This window comes from Candida tropicalis (assembly GCF_000006335.3).
Source record: "Candida tropicalis MYA-3404 genomic scaffold supercont3.4, whole genome shotgun sequence".
NCBI classification, from domain to species: Eukaryota; Fungi; Ascomycota; class Pichiomycetes; order Serinales; family Debaryomycetaceae; genus Candida; species Candida tropicalis.
Genome location: NW_003020056.1, coordinates 375,040 through 398,211, shown reverse-complemented (window position 1 = coordinate 398,211; position 23,172 = coordinate 375,040). Strand labels below are relative to the sequence as shown.

At 33.3% G+C, this 23,172-nt stretch overlaps 15 protein-coding genes across 15 annotated transcripts; 8 read left to right on the top strand and 7 right to left on the bottom strand. All coding sequences in view use genetic code 12, as the record gives it.

The window, feature by feature from the left end:
• Positions 1-157: 157 nt before the first annotated feature.
• On the top strand, positions 158-709 carry CTRG_03198 (pyridoxal 5'-phosphate synthase; the record flags this gene model as incomplete). The annotated part of the gene is made up of 1 exon (XM_002548855.1): positions 158-709. The coding sequence occupies one exon, from the start codon at positions 158-160 to the stop codon at positions 707-709; it is 552 nt and encodes a 183-aa protein (XP_002548901.1).
• A 312-nt stretch (positions 710-1,021) lies between these two features.
• Positions 1,022-3,499, top strand: RIX7 (putative AAA family ATPase; the record flags this gene model as incomplete). The annotated part of the gene is made up of 1 exon (XM_002548854.1): positions 1,022-3,499. The coding sequence occupies one exon, from the start codon at positions 1,022-1,024 to the stop codon at positions 3,497-3,499; it is 2,478 nt and encodes an 825-aa protein (XP_002548900.1).
• CTRG_03197 (uncharacterized protein) lies at positions 2,662-3,126 on the bottom strand (the record flags this gene model as incomplete). The annotated part of the gene is made up of 1 exon (XM_002548853.1): positions 2,662-3,126. One exon carries the CDS (start codon positions 3,124-3,126, stop codon positions 2,662-2,664), a length of 465 nt encoding a protein of 154 aa, XP_002548899.1.
• Positions 3,500-4,676: 1,177 nt separating the features above from the next.
• On the top strand, positions 4,677-5,402 carry GUK1 (guanylate kinase; the record flags this gene model as incomplete). Its single annotated transcript, XM_002548852.1, has 1 exon — positions 4,677-5,402. The coding sequence occupies one exon, from the start codon at positions 4,677-4,679 to the stop codon at positions 5,400-5,402; it is 726 nt and encodes a 241-aa protein (XP_002548898.1).
• Positions 5,403-5,715: 313 nt separating this feature from the next.
• CTRG_03194 (uncharacterized protein) lies at positions 5,716-6,311 on the top strand (the record flags this gene model as incomplete). Its single annotated transcript, XM_002548851.1, has 2 exons — positions 5,716-5,756; positions 5,885-6,311. The coding sequence occupies 2 exons, from the start codon at positions 5,716-5,718 to the stop codon at positions 6,309-6,311; spliced, it is 468 nt and encodes a 155-aa protein (XP_002548897.1).
• A 98-nt stretch (positions 6,312-6,409) lies between these two features.
• On the bottom strand, positions 6,410-7,078 carry CTRG_03193 (uncharacterized protein; the record flags this gene model as incomplete). Its single annotated transcript, XM_002548850.1, has 1 exon — positions 6,410-7,078. One exon carries the CDS (start codon positions 7,076-7,078, stop codon positions 6,410-6,412), a length of 669 nt encoding a protein of 222 aa, XP_002548896.1.
• Positions 7,079-7,547: 469 nt separating this feature from the next.
• On the bottom strand, positions 7,548-9,713 carry BUD7 (exomer complex subunit; the record flags this gene model as incomplete). The annotated part of the gene is made up of 1 exon (XM_002548849.1): positions 7,548-9,713. The coding sequence occupies one exon, from the start codon at positions 9,711-9,713 to the stop codon at positions 7,548-7,550; it is 2,166 nt and encodes a 721-aa protein (XP_002548895.1).
• Positions 9,714-10,059: 346 nt separating this feature from the next.
• Positions 10,060-10,707, bottom strand: CTRG_03191 (chromatin modification protein; the record flags this gene model as incomplete). Its single annotated transcript, XM_002548848.1, has 1 exon — positions 10,060-10,707. One exon carries the CDS (start codon positions 10,705-10,707, stop codon positions 10,060-10,062), a length of 648 nt encoding a protein of 215 aa, XP_002548894.1.
• A 262-nt stretch (positions 10,708-10,969) lies between these two features.
• On the top strand, positions 10,970-11,881 carry CTRG_03190 (thiamine diphosphokinase; the record flags this gene model as incomplete). Its single annotated transcript, XM_002548847.1, has 1 exon — positions 10,970-11,881. The coding sequence occupies one exon, from the start codon at positions 10,970-10,972 to the stop codon at positions 11,879-11,881; it is 912 nt and encodes a 303-aa protein (XP_002548893.1).
• Positions 11,882-12,103: 222 nt separating this feature from the next.
• On the top strand, positions 12,104-12,466 carry CTRG_03189 (mitochondrial 37S ribosomal protein mS38; the record flags this gene model as incomplete). The annotated part of the gene is made up of 1 exon (XM_002548846.1): positions 12,104-12,466. The coding sequence occupies one exon, from the start codon at positions 12,104-12,106 to the stop codon at positions 12,464-12,466; it is 363 nt and encodes a 120-aa protein (XP_002548892.1).
• Positions 12,467-12,799: 333 nt separating this feature from the next.
• Positions 12,800-13,390, top strand: HAM1 (nucleoside triphosphate pyrophosphohydrolase; the record flags this gene model as incomplete). Its single annotated transcript, XM_002548845.1, has 1 exon — positions 12,800-13,390. One exon carries the CDS (start codon positions 12,800-12,802, stop codon positions 13,388-13,390), a length of 591 nt encoding a protein of 196 aa, XP_002548891.1.
• A 77-nt stretch (positions 13,391-13,467) lies between these two features.
• On the bottom strand, positions 13,468-14,049 carry CTRG_03187 (uncharacterized protein; the record flags this gene model as incomplete). Its single annotated transcript, XM_002548844.1, has 1 exon — positions 13,468-14,049. One exon carries the CDS (start codon positions 14,047-14,049, stop codon positions 13,468-13,470), a length of 582 nt encoding a protein of 193 aa, XP_002548890.1.
• A 992-nt stretch (positions 14,050-15,041) lies between these two features.
• Positions 15,042-17,360, bottom strand: CTRG_03186 (uncharacterized protein; the record flags this gene model as incomplete). Its single annotated transcript, XM_002548843.1, has 1 exon — positions 15,042-17,360. The coding sequence occupies one exon, from the start codon at positions 17,358-17,360 to the stop codon at positions 15,042-15,044; it is 2,319 nt and encodes a 772-aa protein (XP_002548889.1).
• Positions 17,361-22,059: 4,699 nt separating this feature from the next.
• PGA56 (Pga56p) lies at positions 22,060-22,275 on the top strand (the record flags this gene model as incomplete). The annotated part of the gene is made up of 1 exon (XM_002548842.1): positions 22,060-22,275. One exon carries the CDS (start codon positions 22,060-22,062, stop codon positions 22,273-22,275), a length of 216 nt encoding a protein of 71 aa, XP_002548888.1.
• A 292-nt stretch (positions 22,276-22,567) lies between these two features.
• Positions 22,568-23,068, bottom strand: CTRG_03184 (uncharacterized protein; the record flags this gene model as incomplete). The annotated part of the gene is made up of 1 exon (XM_002548841.1): positions 22,568-23,068. One exon carries the CDS (start codon positions 23,066-23,068, stop codon positions 22,568-22,570), a length of 501 nt encoding a protein of 166 aa, XP_002548887.1.
• Positions 23,069-23,172: the final 104 nt, after the last annotated feature.

Genomic DNA, 23,172 nt, shown 5'->3' with positions numbered 1-23,172 from the left:
TTTTTATTTTTTGCTTTTTCCGGAGATTATCACGTACCGAAAGAGTCGTAGGCGAGAGTTTGATGACAAATTTTGAATACTTACATTCTTTTTCTTCGTCTTTCTCTTGTTTAACCCCAGCATCCCGTATCGAATCCAACTGTTCATTGTGTTAAACATGTCTAACCAAGAAAACTTACCAGAATCAGTTCTCAATTTGCTTAATTCGAGTAGATTTATTCATTTAGCAACGTGTTTGGATAATAAACCTCATGTCTCGTTGATGAATTACACATTCTTCCACAAGGGCGACGACAACATTATAATCATTTCCACTCCAAGAAACACAACAAAGTATAAAAACATGGTTTCCAATCCAAATGTTTCTATTTTAATTCATGATTGGATTTCAGTTAAAGGGAATGCAGATACACTGCAAGACGAATCGTTGTCGCGCCGCAGAAGCAATTCCCTTTTTGAATTGCTTGCTAATTTCAATAAGAATGAATTGAGTAGAGTGTCTGTGATGCTTGATGGTCAAGCCAGAATCCTTGATGGGACCAAAGACTGTGCCAATTTTGATTTTTACAAATCTTTGCATTTAAACAACCCAAAGATTGACCATAACCAAGTCAAAAACTATATTGAATGTGATGATAATGCATTGATAGTAATCGATGTCACTGGGTGTAAAGTCACCGATACCGACAACAATGTTGAACAATACTAATGTCGAAGAGAAGTAATTGGTATAATGAATATACGTAGTCTATTCTGAAATTCTAATAAATGTCTATTTTCTGCACATATTGCAATATGTTGAACTAAATGGTTCACAGTGGTTGTCACATCATGATATTACTCATTATTTGCCTCTGATACTTCTTAAAGGTGTTGATCCGTGAATGGCTTTCATTTTTGTGTTACGAAGTGTTTGAAGATCCACCAATGCTCAGGAAATGCGATGGATACTGGAAAAAAAAAACGATAAAAAAAAAATGAAACTCATATAACGACGATACAATCCCGATTCAACAAATCAATGTCAAAGAAGAAAATCATTACAGGATCTATGGATCAGAAAATCTATAATTTGATTCATGATTTGCTTGAAGAGCAGACAGAAGAGAATAAGAATGCTTTAGAAGATCCAGAAAATGCTGATCCGTTTTCATACATAGCATCCTCCAATAGCCTAACCATTTCACAAGTATTGGCTTACGTACAGATGAAAGACTTTCAGTTAAAGAGAATGAAGAGAAATAATCTTGAAAAATCGATTGCCAACAGTTTGAGACTAATACGTCAAGATGAGGCAGAAGAACTTGGTAAAATTGGCCCTGGAAGCGATGGTGGTTCAAATTTGGAAAATGATATTGACGAAGAAGACAATGATGAAGGTCGTCTTATGGATGTTAAAGACCTGAATGAATTAAATAAATCAGTTGTAGCCTTATGGAACTTGGAAGATAATCAGACGGTGGATAGCAAGGATGGCGACGATCATCAAATGGAAGATTCCACTATTGGCACCAAAAGAAAAGTCAAAGATAATTCCAAGTCTCAATTGAAAAAACAAAAAAGGAAAATCGACCATACTCCTCCAACTGCAGACCTTTCCTCTCTTGGTGGTGTTGAGACCATTACCACACAATTACTTGAGATTATTGGGTTGCCTATACTTCATCCTGAAATCTATACTAGCACCGGTGTGGAACCACCAAGGGGTGTACTTTTGTACGGTCCACCAGGGTGTGGGAAGACCACCCTTGCCAACGCATTAGCCGGTGAATTGAAAGTTCCATTCTTCAACATTTCTGCTCCATCCATTGTCTCAGGAATGTCGGGAGAGTCTGAAAAGAAGTTGCGTGATTTGTTTGAGGAGGCTAAATCCGTGGCTCCTTGTCTTATTTTCATGGACGAAATAGATGCTATTACACCAAAGAGAGATGGTGGTGCACAGAGGGAAATGGAAAGAAGAATTGTAGCACAACTATTAACCTTGATGGATGAGTTGACTTTGGAAAAAACAGGCGGTAAACCTGTTGTTGTAATCGGGGCCACAAATAGACCTGATTCTTTAGACTCTGCTCTTCGACGTGCGGGAAGATTTGATAGAGAAATATGTTTAACTGTTCCTAACGAAGAGCAAAGAATTTCAATTCTCAAGGCAATGACAAAGAACATCAAACTCGAGAGTGGTGAGAATTTTGATTATAGAGAATTATCCAAGTTGACTCCTGGATATGTTGGGGCCGATCTTAAAAGTTTGGTGACTGCTGCGGGGATCACAGCTATCAAGAGAATTTTTGAAACAATGAGTGAAGCACAAGAAGAATCCTCAGTTCAGAAAGATGATTCCATGGACATTGACGTTACACATTCCGAATCAAATAAAGAACTCATTTTGCAAAACTTTGATAAGAAGTCCGAAGTTGAGAAGTTATCTACCATCAAGAAGTTTTTAATGAAGCATCCAGACCCATTAAGTCAGCAACAATTGGATCCATTGGCGATCACATACGAAGACTTTGTCAATGCTCTTCCAACAGTACAACCTAGTGCCAAGAGAGAAGGTTTTGCAACAGTTCCAGACGTCACATGGCAAAATGTCGGGGCACTTTCAAGCATCAGAATGGAGTTGCATATGTGTATTGTCCAACCAATCAAGAAACCAGAGATTTATTTGAAAGTGGGTATTGCTGCACCTGCTGGTGTCTTGATGTGGGGTCCTCCTGGATGTGGTAAAACTTTGCTTGCAAAAGCTGTTGCCAATGAATCAAGAGCAAACTTTATTTCTATTAAAGGTCCAGAGCTCTTAAACAAATATGTTGGTGAATCAGAAAGAGCCGTGCGACAAGTTTTCCAAAGAGCCCGAGCATCTACTCCATGTATTATATTCTTTGATGAATTGGATGCCTTGGTACCGCGAAGAGACAATTCAATGTCCGAGTCAAGCTCCAGAGTGGTGAATACGTTGTTGACTGAATTGGATGGGTTGAATGACAGAAAGGGTGTGTTTGTAATTGGTGCCACCAATAGACCCGATATGATTGATCCGGCAATGTTAAGACCAGGGAGATTGGACAAAACCTTGTATATTGAGTTGCCTTCACCAGAAGAAAGATTAGAAATCTTGAAGACCATTGTGAGATCAAACAATAGTCCTTTGCATTCAGATGTTCTGCTTGTATCTGTTTCACAAGATCCAAGATGTAGAAACTTTTCTGGGGCTGATTTGTCCTCATTGGTTAAAGAGGCTGGTGTTTCTGCGTTGAAGAAGAAGTTTTTCACCAACCAAAAGATTCAAGACTTGGACAAGTCAGGGTTTTATCAAGAGTCATCCGACGAAGACAAAATATTCATTACTGCTGAAGATTTTGACTATGCACTTTCTTCAATCAGACCAAGTGTGAGCGATAGAGATCGTGTACGTTATGAAAAGTTGAACAGGAAATTGGGTTGGAATATAATTCCTGAAAAGGAGAATGAAGAGAAAGAACCACAAATTGCAAGTTGATTTTCATTATAGAGCCAGTGTGTGCGTGATATCACCAGATATAGTTTAAACAGTTCAATCTATAAACAAGAAGGATTACCACATCTATTGATACTCTTAGATTTCAGATGAACTGGTAATAAATATCTTCATAAATGTACGAATTTCTGTTATTTCACATATATTAACTATTTACAAGAATGTACGAAATTAATAACCACTTCCATCTAGTACAATAAGCCACTGAGTATTTAGTAGCTGACCAATGAATAGTACAATCCTTATTTCTTGCTTTCGTACTCTAATTTCAACTTCTTCAATTCTTCATCACTGATTGGTGGGATTGGGATATCACTGAAATCATCTTCACCAATCTTGGTAAAAGCATACCAGTAAACTGCAAGAGGTATACTACCAACAACAAATAAACCAATAGTATTTCTCCAGAAAAATGGTGCTCTGACTCTGTACAAAGCAGGGGTGATTTGATGTGTTCTTGGGTCTCTGTAACGATCGTGACCTTTTCTATAAAAATAAAAATTCTGTTAGTAAATTATACTAAGGTTATCAAACTGATTCAAGAATTCTAACATACGGTGCTCCAATAACTTTACCCATAATAGCTTGATGTGGTGAATAGATGAATGAGTTACGACGTATGATTTTTCCTACTTTTTTTTCTCTCTCTCTCTCTCAATTATTCTTGTTTTGTAAATGGACTTTGAACTAACAAGGTAGTGTACGAAGTTCAAAATGTTTCTTTCTGAAAAGATTATAGGGAATGCAAATCATGAAGACTTCTAGGTGTTGCATTCATCTTAGGTATGTATGTAAATTGAAATTCAGATTTGTTAATGATATTTCTACATGAATTGCACTATTCTTGAGAATCAAAACAGAAATCGAAGTGCTGGTAAAAAAAAAGGAGAACATAATCACATTGTTTTCCTGTTCGCGGTATAGTTTGAACCATACGGCTCATAGTCCTTAACTAGATGCACGAATTGTGAGCTGCAAATTCCTGCTTTAGTTACTTCTATGGTGTGAATGTACTAGAAAGAAGGAACCATTATCCACTTGAGCTATTATCTCAATTAAATAAAGAAATCTAGCCGCTACTTTTAATGAAGGTTTCTGTACCGTGAGAGATGTGAAATTTCTTTTTTCCCCGTTTTGTGTGAATTTTCATTAATTGTTTATGAACCACGTAAAGACAATTAAAAAAAATTTTCTTTTTCAAATGGATTTGTTTTTTTTTTTTAATATTTATATGTTTAATACATTTTCAAGAAGAATTGTTACAACTTATAGACGTTCATTTATATCACAATTTGCTAACATGTCTTCCTCCTCATCTTCAAACTCCACCAGACCAATTGTTATTTCTGGACCATCAGGTACCGGTAAATCCACATTATTAAAGAAGTTATTTGCTGAATACCCAGGCAGATTTGGATTCTCTGTTTCCAACACCACCAGAAAACCAAGACCAGGTGAAGTTGATGGTAAAGATTACAACTTCAGCAGTGTTGAAGAATTCAAACAATTAATCGAAGAAGAAAAATTCATTGAATGGGCCCAATTCTCTGGTAACTATTACGGTACCACTGTCAAGGCTGTCAAAGATGTTGCTGAACAAGGTAGAACCTGTTTATTAGACATTGATATGCAAGGGGTCAAATCCGTTAAGAAAACTGACTTGAATGCCAGATACCTTTTTATTAGTCCACCATCTATTGAAGAATTGAGAACCAGATTGACTGGCAGAGGTACTGAAACTGACGAAAGTTTGGAAAAGAGAATTGCTGCTGCTTCAGCAGAAATGGAATATGCTGAAACTGGTGCTCATGATCAAATCATTGTCAATGATGATTTGGAAAAAGCTTACGTCGAATTCAAAAAGTTTATCCTTGAGCAAGAATAATTTTAAACACAGTAGAAGCTTTGTACCTAGATATTTAGACATTGTTGAAATTTGAAAATAATAGATATTGTAGTAATATTGAAAAGGAAACAGGGGGAGATGTCACAGAAATATTTCTCTGAGTTTATTGCTTGATTGTGATATCTCTTACTCACTCACAAGACGCACTACACGTGATTTCCAAATATCGGGAAATTGAAAAACCAACCGAAAAAAAAAAAAACAAATCATGAACTGCTTTTTCTTTTTCCTTTCTTCTATTACTTGCTTCTCCTGATAACACATATAAATATTCCACCATTACAAACCAAAAATGTCCGGACTTCCATCATCAGTAGCATTTGGAGAAGAAGAGTATGTATTATTTTTCAATTTTAGAGACTATTGGAATAGAAACCACTGTTTTACCGCGACATGTATTTGTGACTGCGGGGTTTGAATTTCAACCATTGTAATTGTTCATAAGACTAACGCCACAGTAGAGAGCCTGATCTTCTTGATAAGATGTGGGAAAAATCAAAGCAACAGCCGTTAGTACCAATAGGTTCGTTATTGACGGCTGGTGCTGTTTTTTTAGCAGCCAGATCTATGAAGCGTGGTGAGAAAGTCAAGACACAAATCTACTTTCGTTATCGTATAGGTTTCCAATTGGCAACATTGGCTGCCTTGGTTTTGGGAGGGATGTATTATGGTACTGAAACAAAAGAGTATAAACAATCTCGTGAAGAAAAATTGAGAGAAAAGGCCAAACAAAGAGAAAAATTATGGATTGAAGAACTTGAAAGAAGAGATGCCATTATCCAAGCTAGAAAACAAAGATTAGAGGAAAGTAAGAAAGAATTACGTGAATTAGCCAAACAAGGTTTTGAAGAAGAACAAAATTCCCAGCAGAGTCAAGAAAAGAATTAATAGAGTAGTTTATCCACTCTTATATGTGTACATAGTGTAATTCATTCAACTTTTGGAAAGGAAATGAAATGAAATATATATATTAAAAGAAGTCACATTTAACTCACGGAGTTCTCATTTTCTGGGGTCTCGAGTACAATATTACCTAGATCTACGTAGTAATCATATTGGGAAGTTTTTTCATCTTCAGAATCAGGTTTTTGTTCATCTCTTATTACAACAATAACATCTTCATGAATAGATTTTAAAAATTTACTCAATTCCAAGTTTGCTTTCTGACCCAATTCATTCAATATTACTACGTCATATTCTTCTGAAACTTTTTCCTCTGATATATCATTAATGTTTTCTTGTAAAATTGTTGTATCCTTGATTTCCATCTTTTCCAGATTTTGATTTATACATAATATTTTTTCTTTATTAAAACCAATAACCAATTCTTCCAAAGTTAGTTTCTTTTCCGTTTTTGTCAAATCAGGAGAAGTTACTCGGGAAAGCGGTGGTGTTGGAGAATGTAATCTTGAACTTGGGGAAGATGATGGTAGTTTTGCAGATGTTTGCTGTAAGGAAATCTGCTCATCTTGACGTGGTAAACCATGAACTAAAAATGGAGATGGGGGAAGTTTGTTGAATGTTTTTTTATAAAACTTTTCTGGATCATATTTGGCACGTTCTTCTCTTGACATATATGGAAATGAAGGGATATACCGCCTTTGGTCTTGCTCTATTTGGCTTTGAATCATGGCTAGTCTTTCAATAGCTGGCATTTTTGGTGTAGCGCTGGTATGTATTGGTGAATATTTATAAGAACAGGAATCAACCCTTGATTTTGAAAATAGTTTACTGCTATCTATCGTGAGAAAGAAAAGAAAGTTCAATGGTTATAGAGAAGACAGAGGATGTTTCAAACTTTGTGTAGTCTATTTAATATTTCATCATTTTTCAAATTGTATCAACGCACGTGACTTTGGATTTGCTGATCTTTTCTTTTTTCCACTTGCTGCAGCAATTCGGGGTTCACGCAAATTATTTATCTTGTGCACTATTGAGATACTATTGGAAAATAATAAATAAAAAAAAAACCTACTCTTACATTATATCTATTAATAATAAAAGTAAAAATCATATTGAATATAACTCATGATTAAATAATTTGGTGTTTGTTTGTCTTATCAGCCTTGCTTTTTTCTTTTTCCTTCTATATATTTCTTTCATGCTTTTATCCTTTGTGTGTAACTATTCATCAGCATTATGAAGATTGTATAACTTTATGTAATCGTCATCCAAATCTCTCATCATCTCGATTACACCACGATTACCCACATGATCTGTATTACTAGCAGAAACTGGTTTGGTTTCACTATAAAGTGCAGTAACAGATGATGTAATCTTAACTGAACCTTCCCATGAAACAAGATCACTAAGAGCTAACAACAAAAAGGAAGAAAAATCAGAATACCATCTATGATTCCATACCAACAATTTGATTATACTTTCCAAAATCTTTTCATTCAATTGATTCATCATCTTGGTATAACTATGAATGAAAGCTGAACTTTGGTTGGTGGAGTTCTTTGTTAATAACTTGGAACGTTCCATAACATAGTATCTCAACAATTCCAATTGAGATTTAGCAGAAAACCTACCACTCAAGGCATTGGCAAAGGCAACAGACCCTTCTTTGAAATGTTTCAATCTAAAAGCAATTGACCCCAAGATTTCCCATTCCAATGTAGTCTTCTTGTATTCCATTTGTTGGGCTTGGAAGTGTAATGATTCAGCTTGCCACATGGTATAGACGCGCAAATCTTCATACAACAACATAAACAAATTGTCCAACCATCTTTCACATAATCTCTTTTTTCTGAATTCATCATCATATGAAGCTACATCAGCAGTACTGCTTCCTTTACCTGGTGATTTTATTCCGACGGTGGAAGAGGCATCAACCTCGCTACCACCTTCAGTACCATTTGCTGTACTTGTTGATGTGGTGGAGTTTTTTCTTGAGTGGAATCCATTAGAAGAAGATTGTCTATCCTTACGGTATTCTTCTTCCATCACAAAAACCTTGGCACGGTACTTCAATAAAACTTCCCATCCGGTCTTGACAACAATTTCAGTTAATAAATCATAAGCTTTTGCAAAAGTAGACTTTAAATTAGCCGCCGGTAAACTAGCAAGTGAAGGATCCAAATTTCTTTGTTCAAATCCAACATCATTACTTTGAACATTAGATACTTCATCCAAAGTCACATCCATTGGTGATGGCAAGTGCAAATCATCATTTGATCTGATTGGTACGACTCTTTTCAAATGGTATTTTTCCTTGTGTGAATTCATTGGACAGGAATTCAATGTCAACAAGGCATTTTCGAAATCACCCAATTTGGTGTATACTTTAACCAAAATAGCCCAAGTTTTGAAATCGGAAGGTGATGATTTTACCGCTTGTTTTGCCAATTCAAGTGCAAGATCTGGTTTCTTTTTATCTAAACAAAATTCAGATTGTAAAACCAACAAGTCGGAGTCTCTTTTGTTTTCCAGAATACCTTGGTTCATTGTCTTTACGGCTCCAATTTCATCTTGTTTCAACAATTGCAATCTAGCAATCAAAGATATGACGCCAGTTTCTACCTTGTGCAATCTTTGTAAAATTTCAATCCCACGATCATAACTTTGGGTTAACTGGATAATTTTAATAAAACCATCAACCAAATAGTTATTAATGGTAGTAGGTTGAGGAATCTCAACACTACATCCCAATTTCCCACCTTCAAAGAATAATTCTTCAAAGCTATTCAAAAAGTTATTCAATAGTTCCTTGGAGGCAATTCCATTATTAAAAGGATTAATTTTTCTAACTTCTACTAATCCACCAACTTTATTGACATCGTCACCATCTTCACTTTCCAAAACAGAACGAACAATTGATGTAAGAAAAGTTTCCATCCACAACTTTTCCAATTCATCGGTACTTAATTTCTCATGAATCAACTTACCTTCTTGATTAATAACTTGCACGTCAAATTTACCAGGAATATGGACAGTAACACGCATGTCAACTTTAGAAAAAGCATTAAAACTACAATAAGTCAATTCAGGAACTTTCCAGTGTTTCTTTTCGCCAAACCAATATTGCAGTTTATTGGTCATTAAATTAGCAATATTCTGTAGATGTGCTGCAATAGAAGCAGTATTGGAGGTATCAACACCGGTGAAATATAAAAAAGTTCCAATTTCATTTTCACGTTTAGCATTAGCTGAATATTTATGAATATTACATAAATCAGGTGGACCTAATTCAATAAATTGAGGTAATCTGGCGGTTCTTTCAATTAAACAAGATCCCGGGTATTCTTCTTTAACTTCTGGAATTGACGCCAATGTTGGAGGTAGCATTGTTGGAAATGTGATATCGAGATCAAAATATAACGTTAATGAAAGGCGAACGAAAAATAGTTGATTCGTTGTTGTTATTTTTTTTTTCGGTTTCGTTTTCACTTTCGTTTTCGACCTTTTTTTTTCTTCTTCTTTCGTTCACTGTGTGCATTATCTTCGTATTTTTTTAAACACAGCCCGTTGAACCATGACCGACATGTAATTGTTTGAATGGGTACTGATTTCTGACTTATTCTTTTTTTTTGTCTTTAACGAACAAGATGTTGGATAAATACAATGTATACTGTATATCTACATAGTTAAGTATACGACTAATGTACAATATTTACTATTGTCTTGTTGATTATTACTTTGTTTTCAATTTCTTCTTTTGTTGTGATGGTTGCTGATTCGGATCATCTTCATCTGGTTCATCATAAATACTATCCCAATCTTTGGCAGTTAAGCAGTATTTTTCAGGAGGTAAGTTTAATCCCCATCTCGGTATAACTGGAGGTAATGGTTTACTATTTCTTTCTTGGGCCAATTCTAGTAATAATTCTTTTGGAGGAACTGGTTTGAATTGATAATTACTTCTAGCAGCAATAGCCAACCTTATATCATCTGTATTAACCGTACTATTAGTATTAGTATTCAAATTTGTATTGGTATTGACTGGTTTCGAATGATCATTATATACCAAAGCATCTTTCAATACCGACTTCGTGTATCTATGGGCAAAATCCATCAACTGTAATGGTACATGATCCTGATAATTATGAACTGCATGTGTAGCAAATATTAAATGAAGAAGTCGGACATCTCTTGGTATGATCTTTTCTTTCTTTTCCTGTGTCACTTGACTGGACTGCGTTTGATTATTCGTAGTATTGTTGTTTACTGTAGAAGGGGTGACAGTATTGGCAGTGGAAGGTTTCTGACTTTCACTTTCACGTTTCTGTTCTCCACTTGTCATTGATGTATTACGATTATTCTCCGATGCCTCAACACTCATACTTGTTGTTGTCGTTGAAATTGATGTTTTGCCGTGGATTAGTTTTTGTTCTCGCTCAAGTAGATGGCTCAGAAAAATCCACTTTTAGTCTTTGTAGTCCTTTAAACGCATTAAAAGTTTTTTTTTTTTTGGATTGTCGTGCACACACACTATGTAACTAATCTTACTTCTGGCGTCGGTTTCAATCTCACCAGATGATAATGCAATCTTTTTTGAAAATGTGGAAAACCATGATAATCTTTTCTTTTACAATTGGCTAAGAATGTCGGAATTGACAAGTTTAGAAGAGAAAGTTATTGAACAACCAGATAATATAATTATTCCTCCTCCTTCAGATGATACAAAATATCATCGTATTCAACCATTTTTACATTTAAGTGGCAAGATTCCATATGTTACAAATCGTGCTCTACTTATATTAAACCAGAAAATTAACATTGACTTGATTTCAATTTGGGAGCAATGTGAACTTGTTGTTTGTGCTGATGGTGGAACCAATAGATTATATGATTATTTCACTGATGAACAATCAAGAATGAAATGTCTTCCTCATTATATTGTGGGTGATTTTGATTCTCTTCGCCCAGAAGTTCAAGCATATTATGAGTCTCGAGGATGTATTGTAATTCCACAATCATCTCAATATAGTAATGATTTTATGAAATGCATATATTGTATTCAATTACATTATCAGTTGAAAAACACCACTTGGTATGAGATGCTTGATACAGTGAATGGTTTGGAAGAATTGTGGAATTCTATTCCTCATTGTAGTGCTGACATAACCTTGTATGTTCTAAATGCCATTGGGGGAAGACTTGATCAAACCATTCAATCAATAAATCAAATGTATATCTTGAACAAATCAGATGCAAACTTGACGTTGTACTTCATAACTGAAAGTGATGTTATATTCTTGCTAAAGAAAGGTCAAAATTATGTCACATATGAAAACAGATCCTTGTTTTGCGATTCTGGAATCCCAAATTGTGGTCTTTTACCTTTAGGAAATGGTTCTGTGGTGTTGAATTCGTTTGGATTGAAATATGATGTTAGAGAATGGACAACACAGATGGTGGGGAAAGTCAGCTCAAGTAATGGTATATGTGGAGAAAATGGATTTATAGTAGAATGTTCTGAAGATATAGTAATGAACATTGAAGTAACTAAGTAGGGTATATCTATGAATTCGATTCTATGGTGTTTTTTTTTCTTTTTTTCGCAATCATGGAGAATAAAAAAGACTGTATAAAACACTACCAGTGAGGAAGAAAAAAATTTTCGACCAAACAAAAGAAGCACGAAAAAAAAAGAGAGGTGAAAAAAAAAACGAATAACCTGGACAAGTTGATTTAATATAGCCCATTATCCAAACCAAAAATACATTCCTTCCCATATGTTTAGATCGTTGGTTAAACTTGTCCCTAAGTTTAATAATGGTGGGGCATTAGTATTGTCCAGATTTGCTTCATCTACCCCTACATCTACTTTTCCAATCAGTCATTCACTCATGGCTAGATCATCAATAATAGGAAACACTACATCACCAATAGTCCAACAATTGTACATGAATAAACTTGTAAATTTCCAACCAACACAACCAAAAGAATATAATTTAGATACTATTGATGAAGATGATGATAGTAATACCATGCATGCATTGTCAGTTTTAAGAAAAAGAAGATTAAAGATGAAAAAACATAAATATAAGAAGAGAAGAAAGGCTCAAAGAGCTTTAAGAAAGAGATTGGGTAAATAGAGGTTAATGTGATGTCTCTTTGATTTGTTTTATATATAGATATATAAATAATGGAATTTAAATTTCCAAAATCTGTACATATTTTTTATTTGGTCGTCTTTTATACAATGAATGGCATGAAATTTAGTATTTATAATCGTTATGTTGTAGATGTGGGTCTGCTTTGTAATAGTAGATGAGTAATCAACCAATGACTAATTATACTGGTGACTAATCTGGTCGATATCGATATCAGTTTCATGAAGATAATAGACATAAAAAGAGAGAGAGAGAAAAAAAAATTCAAGGAACATAAACCCATCACATCTCTTATTATACAATCATCCATAAACCATGTCTACTATTACATTTGTTACTGGTAATGCAAATAAATTAAAGGAAGTTATTCAAATTTTATCCAATTCTCAAGATATCACTTCTAGTGAATCAAATAAAGTTGGTAAATTCAACATTACCAATAAATCAATTGATCTTGATGAAGTTCAAGGTACTATTGAAGAAGTGACTATTCATAAAGCTAAAGCTGCTGCTGAAGCTATAAATGGACCGGTTTTAGTTGAAGATACATGTCTTGGATTTAAGGCATATAATTATTTGCCTGGTCCTTATATTAAATGGTTTCTTCAATCTGTTGGTTTAGATGGATTGGTTAAAATGTTGCAAGGTTTTGAAGATAAACTGGCTCGTGCAATTTGTACTTTTGGATATTGTGAAGGTCCAGGTAAAGAAGTTAAAATTTTCCAAGGTATTACTGAAGGTAAAATTGTTCCAAGTAGAGGTCCAACTAATTTTGGTTGGGATTCTGTTTTTGAACCTGTTGGATTTGAACAAACTTATGCTGAAATGGACAAAAGTGTCAAGAATACCATCAGTCATAGATTTAGAGCATTAGATAAAGTTAGAGACTTTTTATTATCCCAATAAATTATAGAGTGTATATATATATATATATAAGTATAATGAAATATTAAATCTACAGATGCAAATGGACACTTTTCTGTCTAAGTAAATATCTCTTTGATCTTACCCAAGAAACCTTGTTTCTTTTTGGCTTTTTTATCTGGCTGTGAAGTCACAGTGTATAAATTAGGAACATCTTCATTAGGCAGTTCGGTAGATCTACTTCTAGAGATCATGTTGCCAAAACCACCTCTTCCAACACTAAATGATCTATTCGACGTCACAGCATAGAGATCATCTTTTGGGGACGATGGAGCACCATCCACATCTTGTAATTTTCTTGTTAATTCAGGATCTTTATTATCCACCATGTTACCATACCCACCTCTACCTGTGGATACTTTTGCTGTATGTAAATATGGGGTATTTGAGCCCTGAGGAGCTAATTTTGGAGATGGTAATTGATCTGAGGCTTGGATGTTACCAGCACCTCCTCTACCTGTAGAATAATAAACCTTTTTACTGTTGTGTGATGTTACTTTCTGAAGACCATTGCTGTCTTGCAGTTGTTGTGGGGTTGGAGAATTTCTTGATTTGGTTGGTTGTATGATATTATTCTCTGAAGTTTTGTTCTTATTGGAGTGGATGTTCCCAGCACCTCCTCTACCAGTTGCAAATGTCATATCGAATGATGAATAGTATAATAAAGGAAAGAAAAAGAATTATTGGTGAATAAAGTAAAAATAAATAAAATGGGAATGAAGAAAGAAAAAAATATAAAACTGTGGGACTGAAATTGTTTTTATTACGGCAAAACAAAACAATAAAAAAAGAAATGACTTTTTTTTTTCTTGTGCGGAAGTACACTATCGATGTGGAATGGAATGCAGACGAAGAAAGATGGGCAAATGGACGAATGGGTGAGTAATTAAGATAACTGGAGAAATCTATCGACAAAGAAATTGTAATAATTGAAAAAGTTATGTTTCAAATTGTTGATAATACAAAACAAAAACAAAAACAAAAAAAGAAGAAGAAGAAGAAAAACAGGCAACTTCGTGTGTTTTATAAAAACCCATTATGTTGTCTTTTTTTTAACAATTCGTCACTAGGTGGGAGTAACGGCTAATGAATAATGGAGTTGGTAGCAATCAGATGACCGCACACATTTGTCTATTGTATCTCTATAGGAAATTTCCTTATCAGTTTGAGAGCAATAAAAAAAAAAAAATAAAAGACAAAAAAAGCTACCCAGCAAATAAATATTGCGACGCATGGTCCAGAAAATAGTAGGAGTTGCCACGAGAGATAATTTGTACTTAATCAGCAACCAATTAAATCTCAACCACAGATCTAAACAAATCCCAGATAAGATAAAAATAAAAATCCAACTCCAACTCCAATATCTCAATCAATACTCAGATCTTTGACCAGCCGTGAATAATAAAACACGAGAATATATCCTTTGTTACTTAACTGTAAATGTTTATTTATTTACTTGTTTATATAAGATCTTATATTATATTATGTAATCACACACGGGCACACCAGTGTTGCTGCTAAAAATTTTTTTCTTTTTTATTTTTTTTATTTTCATTTTCATTTTCTCATTGGATTACCTAAGATTTACAACCAAATCAAGTAAAAGAAAATCTGTAGGATTAGATGTTGGATGTTAGATATTAGAACTATGGTTATTATTGTTGTTGATGATATTGATATTACTAGTGTTAATGCTACTCTGATAGTATTCTTCTTCTTCTTTATCAAAAGAATGTAAATTACAATCACTTTGTTCATCATCTCCATCATTTGAACTTTCTTCAATTTTATCTAAATCCAAAACATCATCATCATTATTATTATTATTGTTATGAGTGTTGGTATTATTGTTATTACCATCTTCCATGATGAAATTCTCTTGACTATGAATACGACTTTGATTCTTCTTATTGTTATTATTATGATATTTTAAATGAAAAAACAGATTTGAATTCAGATGAAGAATTCGATTACGATAATATGACTCCTGATTAACCAACTTTTTTTTCTCATTACTATTACTATTATTATGATTATTATTATTGTCAGGATATTCACTAATTATATAAAGCAATGCTCCTGCAACTTGATCATCTTTAACAAATACATCATCTAATGTACTTACATTATCATCATGGTGATTATAATGATTATGATGATTATAATTTTGATGACTATGATTATGACTATGACTATATTGATTAAATCGTGATGTAGTAGGAGTTAAAATGTTGTCATTATTAACTTCTGGTTTTCGTTTCCCACGTTTTTTATTCAATAAAAGCCTTCTTCTTGATGAATTAATCAAATTTGAATTTTCATGGGTATATATAGTTTGAGTGACATTATTATTGGTATTCTCTGGAATTAAACTAGAAGATATTTGTATTGAAGGTTGTGGTTGTTGTTGTGGTGGTGGTGGTGGTGATGATGACAATACATCGAAACCAGTTCCATTATAAACCATTCCAGGAGTGGTTGTTGTAGTGGTTGCTTTTTGAGGTTTTTCTGATCTAACCAACCAATAAGTACGTACATGTTTCACCTTTTTCTTTACAAAATTTAATACTGTATTTATACAATGTTTTGTAGTTGAAGAAGCCATAGTAGATGTAGCTGTGGCGGTACCTGTCCCTGTTGAAGCACATGTACTAGCAAGGTTAGTTCTATATGATGAAGACGTTGGCGGAAGTATTGTAGCAGTAGAAATAGGTTGATGTAGTGATGATGAACCAGGAAAATTTGTGGGTAGTGATTGTGGTGGTGGTAGCAATGGAGTTTGAGAAGCATTAATAAAAGGAATTTCTAGATTTGATAACTGACTATTTATACTGGTAACTTCTTGAATTGTAACTTCTTCATCATTATCATTAATTCGAGAAATTTTCTTCATATTTCTTCCTCCTCCTCCTTTTCCACCACCATATAAAGTATCTTTGGTTAGCATTTGTCGTTCTAAACTTTGACGAATCTTTAAATGTATTTGATTATGTTGTTGTTCTTCTTCTTCCTCATCTACTTCGTGATATTTATCTTCATCATCATAATCGACATTGTAATCATCATCTTCTTCTTCTTCCTCTTCAATCAGAACATGATCACTTGTATAATCTAAAGAAGCATACAATTTTTGAACCAGTTTTCGTCCTGTGGTGTTTTTAGTACTTGATGCCGTTCTAATTGATCCATTAGGAACACCATTGGGATTAATCATAGTCCCACTAGTACCTACACTATTATTTTGAAAAATTGTATTAATATGAGGTTGAAAAGAAGCATCATCAGAAATTATATTCAAATAAAAATTATCTTCAATACCAAGACTAGAAGATACAATTGATAAATTATCATTTGTCCTTTGAATCACCGTACTTGAAGTTGAACTATTATTATTTGTATTTGGTTGTTGATTTTGATGATGTGCAACTGGAAGTGGATGTTGTTGATGATGAAACCTATGATGTTGTTGATGGTGATTATTATGATATTGCTGCTGCTGCTGTTGTTGCTGCTGTTGTGAGTAATATGGATTAGCTTCTCTATTATTAGTATCCCTAAGATGATTTCTCCTTGAACTCCTTGTACGAGAATTTAGAATAGTACCACGGTGAGAAAATTCAAATTCATTGAAATTTATAAATGGAAACAATTCATCGTGATCGTTATTTCCTTTTAATGAAGAAGCTGAAGATGATGAAAATAATTGTACATTTGAATCGTGTTTAATCAGTGGATTTAATGATACTCTGGATGGTTCTGAAACATACGGCTGTTGTCTAGATATTACTGACTTTTGTCGTTGTACTTGTGAATTTCTTGTTGATGATGGTGGTGGTGGAGGTGGTGATAGTGGTGGCGATGTTGAAATTAAAGGTTTGATTTCTGTATTTTCATTCAGTTGTATTCGTTCTTGATTTATCAATCTTTGAATGATTTTATTGACTTTAGGCATATAAATTAACACTAAGTTTGAATGATTCTTTTAATTGAATTCAAATTGAAGAAAAAAAGAAAACCAGATGATACATTCTTTGAGAATGGTAAATCATACATTAACAAAAAAAGAAGAAGAAGGGAGAAAAAGAGAAGAGGTTGAATTCCATAGTATAAGTTTCAAGGAAAGAGCTTGATTTAAATTGAAATAGTTTAAGGATTTCGTTATGCTGATGATAACTAGAGTTGTGGTGTCAAATTTATTTTTGTTGATATTCTTTTGATATGCTGCGAACAGGAAAAAGAAAAAGGGCATAGTTAAAGATCTGGACCTATAGATTTTCAGTTTTTTTTTGCAACCAAAAATGGAGTGTCTAGTAAACAACAATAATAATTCACATTGGAAAGACCGGGAAATTAACCAATAGAAGAAACTCCATATTGTTTTTATTCAATAATAATCTCTTCACGGACCATTCGGTAGTAGTTTTCTTCTGTATACATATATCCTATCCGAGAACTCCATGAATTTCGCACATGTAAATTTTTCTGAAAAGTTTGTTTCAGAAGTTGCTTTTTTTTTGCCTTGAGTTGTGCACACCATTAAACCTCGAGAATTCCGGATTAACTAATGATCCGGAAATACCTTGCTGTTCCTGTATCTTGCCCCACCTACCATCCTGTCAATTATAGTAAACCTAAAAACAAATTAAACCCAGTGGGAGGAGGAGGAGGAGTAGAAGGAGGGCGGGGTCATTCGATTGTAAAGAAGACGAATTCGGTAGAGTATACAACGGGTAAACTACCTTCTTTCTCAATCGTGATCTCTTGCATTTAAAAATAGAACAAAGTGTAGATAAATAATCGAAACCACAATGAGTTTTATTTCCGCTCACTCCTCCAAAGTACACGATTATCTCGACGTCAGGTTGCTTTTTTATTTCTCTCCTAATTTGACGAGTCGTGTGAGGAAAATGACTCAATAAATGTATGCAAAAATATAAACCTCGCTATGATTTATATTGCATCTTGCTCTCATTAATCATGTATGAATGAACAAGCCAAGTCAAGTCAAGTCATGTAAATGCCATATATTCTTACATTTTATACTATCTCGTGAAGCTAGACTAATTTCTTTTCTTGTTGTTATTTACTGATATCCAATTTTTTTTTTGCAGACTCGTGAACACCCGGGAAACGCGTTGTTTCAATAGATGGTTCTAGAGTTTCTATTCTTACATTATTATCCTTGTCCTTCATTCTTTCTTTCCTTCCTTCCCCCTTATTTTTCTGTGACACGAAAGAAGAAGCAATAGAATTCTCTTTTTTTTTTTTTTTTTTACACGAGTCTATTTCAAATTTCTCTTCTGGTGGGTTTTTGTGTATTGCGTACTTTTTGACACGAAGAATTGAATTTTTTTTTTTCTTTTTTTGCTGGCTATGCTATCTTTTACCTTTTGTGTGATGGTGCCGCCTTATGCACGTTTTTTTCTACACCCCTTGTATTTAAGTGATGGTGCAGATGTACACTACCCACCCACCCACACACACACACACAAGCGTGTACCTGGTGTTAGATTACTTTTCGTTATCGAGTGAGCAAAAAAAAAGAAAAATTAAGGAAAGTATAATTATAGAAACTGGATTATTCTTCGAGGCTATTTTGTATTAAAACGTTAAAAGGGCAATTAGAAAGACGTAAGTTGAAGGGGAATTATGTGGGGGGGAATAAGGGAAGAGTGGGAATACAATGTGTACTACGAAGAGTATGAATAAATGGATGCAAATTTACGTTCGCTCAGCCTCTATATTGTAAGAAAAGAGATATATCTTGATTTTAAAGCGTAATCTTGTTACGAGTGTATATGTGAATCGGTTAGTAGTAATGGTGACATAATCTTTGGAGTTCTAGTAAAACAACGATTATAAGAATTTTCAAACTTAAGAATCAGGAGGAGCTAGAAATTACGTTGGTTGTAGCCCTTCTTCTCCTTCTTGTCCCTCTTTCTACGGCGAGAAACAAAATTGAAAATATTTTCATTGAAATTTGGTTGATTAATGCAATTAATAAATCTATTTTAGGGAATATCTTATTATTGTAAAGGGCTGATTAAAGAGGACAAAGTGTAAGTAGAGAGAGAGAGTTAGACCTAGCGATGGTGCAAAAAAAAAAAAAATCAATGTAAAAACAATTAGTACCATCAATCAAGGTGCAAATTTTTAAATTTTTGAAGTTACACACTTTATCTCGCCTCGTTGTGCAACTCATCAATTGAAAATCTTTCTAGTTTTTAATGAAACAAGGTTATTTTTAGAAACATTGGATCAATAAGATCCACAAAAAATTATTTTTGATGTGGTATTTATCATAGGGCGGGTTTTCTAAAGCGCATGAATCAGCATGATAATATCAAACATCATGATAATTTCATAAACCGTCCAAAAAGGTCTATTACCGGGATTTCATTCAGTATATATTAATCATTCATCATTCGTTAATGATCCTTTGTGATCTCTCAATTCATTCACACGTTCTTGGCTGTTAGTTGGCTTAGATGAAATGAAACGGGATTTCATGAAAAAAAAAGAAAGAAACAGGTTTTTTTTTTGTTCTTGCTCTAATAATTTTTTTTTCTGGGTGAATACCATCTTTCGACGTAATTTCCCATACCCACGCGGAGGATTCCATGAACACCGAAAGACACAGAGTCAAACAGGTGGGATACTGTCACACAAACATAGAGTTTATTTATCCAATTACCATTCTTAAAGTAGAAATGTTGTGTAATAGCCCTTTGCTTTTTCTTTAATTTATCGTCGTGCCCCTTTTTATTTTTATCTCTTTTGTTCACATTGCTTTTTCTTTTTTTTTACTCATCTATTATTATTTGGTTTAATTTCATCATTGGAACATATCCACACGTTTACAAGATTCAATCGTCAGGTTCAATAATAATAATAATAATAATAATAATAATAATGATAATAGTGATGATAATAATAATAATAATGATAATAGTGATGATAATAATAATAATAAATACGTAAAAGAAAAGGAGTGGAACACAGTCAAAGGACACTACCATTCTTATCTATTATTGAAAAAAAAAGAGTTTCTCTCCTTTTCATTTGAATTACGCTTTTTTCTTAACCATACAAAGTGTCCCTTTATCTTTCTCTCATCAAGGCAAAGAATGTTACACGATGCGTCCCTATGCTGTGTTTGTTTACATACGCAGACGTGAATCAATCAAATGTAAATAAACAATCAATCAATCAGTCAATAAGAGTGGATTTTTTGTTTTTTTTTAAAGAAAAATGCCTAGACGACCATAATATCCCCAATTCATGAGAATGATAATGGGGGAAATTAAACAAACAAACAAAAAAACAAAAGGCTCATTGAAAGTATTGTCGTGTACGTATGGTAGCATTCCTAGGCGTGTGTGCATCCTTCCTCCGCCCAAAAATAAAAAACCCACGATGCAAAAAATGGCAAGAAAATAATAATAATAATATTAAGAATAATAGTCAAAATTCCTCTTTTTCTAATTCTTACTCTTAGTCTTAGTCTTAGTCTTACTTTTTACTTTTTAGTCTCTGTAATGTATTGTATCTGACCACCACCACCTCCACTCATTAAGGCGGAATAATTATTTTAGTCATTGACTGGAGTGGAGGAGGAGGGCAAGCGGGTAGTGTACAGGTTTCGAAAAAAAAAATAGGGCGAAGCTCTGGAAAATTTCACACCACAAAAATTACCGTGGTTCAGTAATAAAAAAAGAAACAAGAAATTTTTATATGACTGCAATAATAATAAAAAAAGCAAAAAAGAAAAATCTGGACTTCCTCATAGTTAAGGAAAGATAGTGCGATACTAAGAGAGATATCTTAGAGCAATGATAATTGGTTAAACAAAAAAAAGAAGATACATCCCTTACATCTTATATTGCTTTTTCCGAATCTGTCTCTTTGATAATTAAGGAGATGGTCGTGATAGTTAATGATGATGAAGAAGTTGCCATTTCTTTTCTTTGTTTATTTCACACAATTATTCACCTCGTGTGATTTCTTTCTCTCTGTCTCTCTCTCCCTCCACCCAAGCTCATCTTATCTGTTTCTTATTTTTGTTTTGGGCTTGATTAACGTTAACCTTCTTGTTCTTTTTTTTTTTTTTTATTTACTCCGTAACAAATGTAATTGTCTTTTTTTCTTTTTATACAGGGGGTGAAATAAATTGTAACCTTTACACAAAACCCAAGAATACTTGGGAAGTTTCTTTTTTTTTGTTTGGAAAAATTCTAAATTAGGTAACAATTTTGTCCAAATTGGGTAAATTTCGTCCTGCACACACTAACCAAAGTGTGGTGCCAGGGGGCGTGCCATGACTAATATACATTTTTTGCCATTGTTGTTTTCGATAAAGCAATAGGAGAAAAAAAAAAAAAAAGAAATTTTCATTTTTTTCCAGGAACTGCATGCAGGAATCTAAATTAGTAAAATGAGAACGTGAAGTAAAAAAAAAAAAAATTTTTTTCCTTTACTTGAGTATCGCCTTTAAACAATTTTCAGAAATATAAAAAGGGTTGAACATTTCCAGATTCTGAAGATTTTTGTTTTTTCATATTTCCTTTTTCTTTTCTTTTCTTCTTTTTTTATTCAAGGATAATTTTAATTATTATAGAACACTTTATTCCATATCATCAAATATTCTAACAATGCAATTCACCAAAGTTATCGCTTCATTAGCCTTAGTTGCTTCTATCAACGCTAAATTTGCCAACACCACCACCAACGGTACTGTCACCAACGGTACTTCTGCTGGTAACGCTTCTAACGGTACCACCACCACCACTGCTGGTAGCGGTGCTTCTTTGAACTCCGTCACTGGTTTGGCTGCTTTGGCCGCTGTCGGTGCTGCTTTATTATACTAGATATAATGGATATTTAATTTTTTAACTTAACTTTTATTTTCTTTAAAAAAAAAAGGATGTTTGATTTTTGAATTTTTTTTGTATTATACAGTTTAATAAAGTAATTTTAATTTTCAGTTTCAGTTTCAGTTTGATGAAAGAATAGCAAAATTAAAATAAGAGGGAAATTTTACTTTTTAAGGTCTTTTGGTTATCCAAATAGTTATATAGATTATAATTTTTTAATATTAATATTATTTTTTTTGTTCATATTTTATACACTCACATATATATTTGTATATGAATAATCCAATTATAATGTAGAATCAAATTCTTCTTTGGGGTTGAAGATATCTTGCAACTTTTTACATATCTCGTCAGCAGAATTTGGGAGATTTTTAATTGGTTCATCTCGAGGATTATTGTTAGGTGATGTGTGTTCCTGATTTACTTGTTTAATCATGGAATTGATAATCTCATGACATTTAAATTTAATCAAAGTTAATTCATTATTCTTATTAATCATCAATTCAATTAAATGATTATAATTAACTAACAATTTATAAAATTCTTGAGGATTATCAAATTCTTTAAGTGATACAGGTGGTGTACTAGATATTTTGGCCATGGAAATATTCTCAAATTCTAATAATTTAGATAACCTGTGCAACTGTTGTGTTATCATGGTTACATTTATACCATTATCATTAAGGTGAATACCTCGTCTTTGTTGTAATAATTCATCATGGTCTTCCTCCTCGGAACTATCACCTCGTTCTTCACAAGTATGAAATTTAGAATATTCCTTCAACATGCTATTTTTTCCATACCCAACCACACTCTAAAGAAAAATAATATATATATAGATATAGATAGATATTCCACTCATTTATATATATATATATATATATATATTAT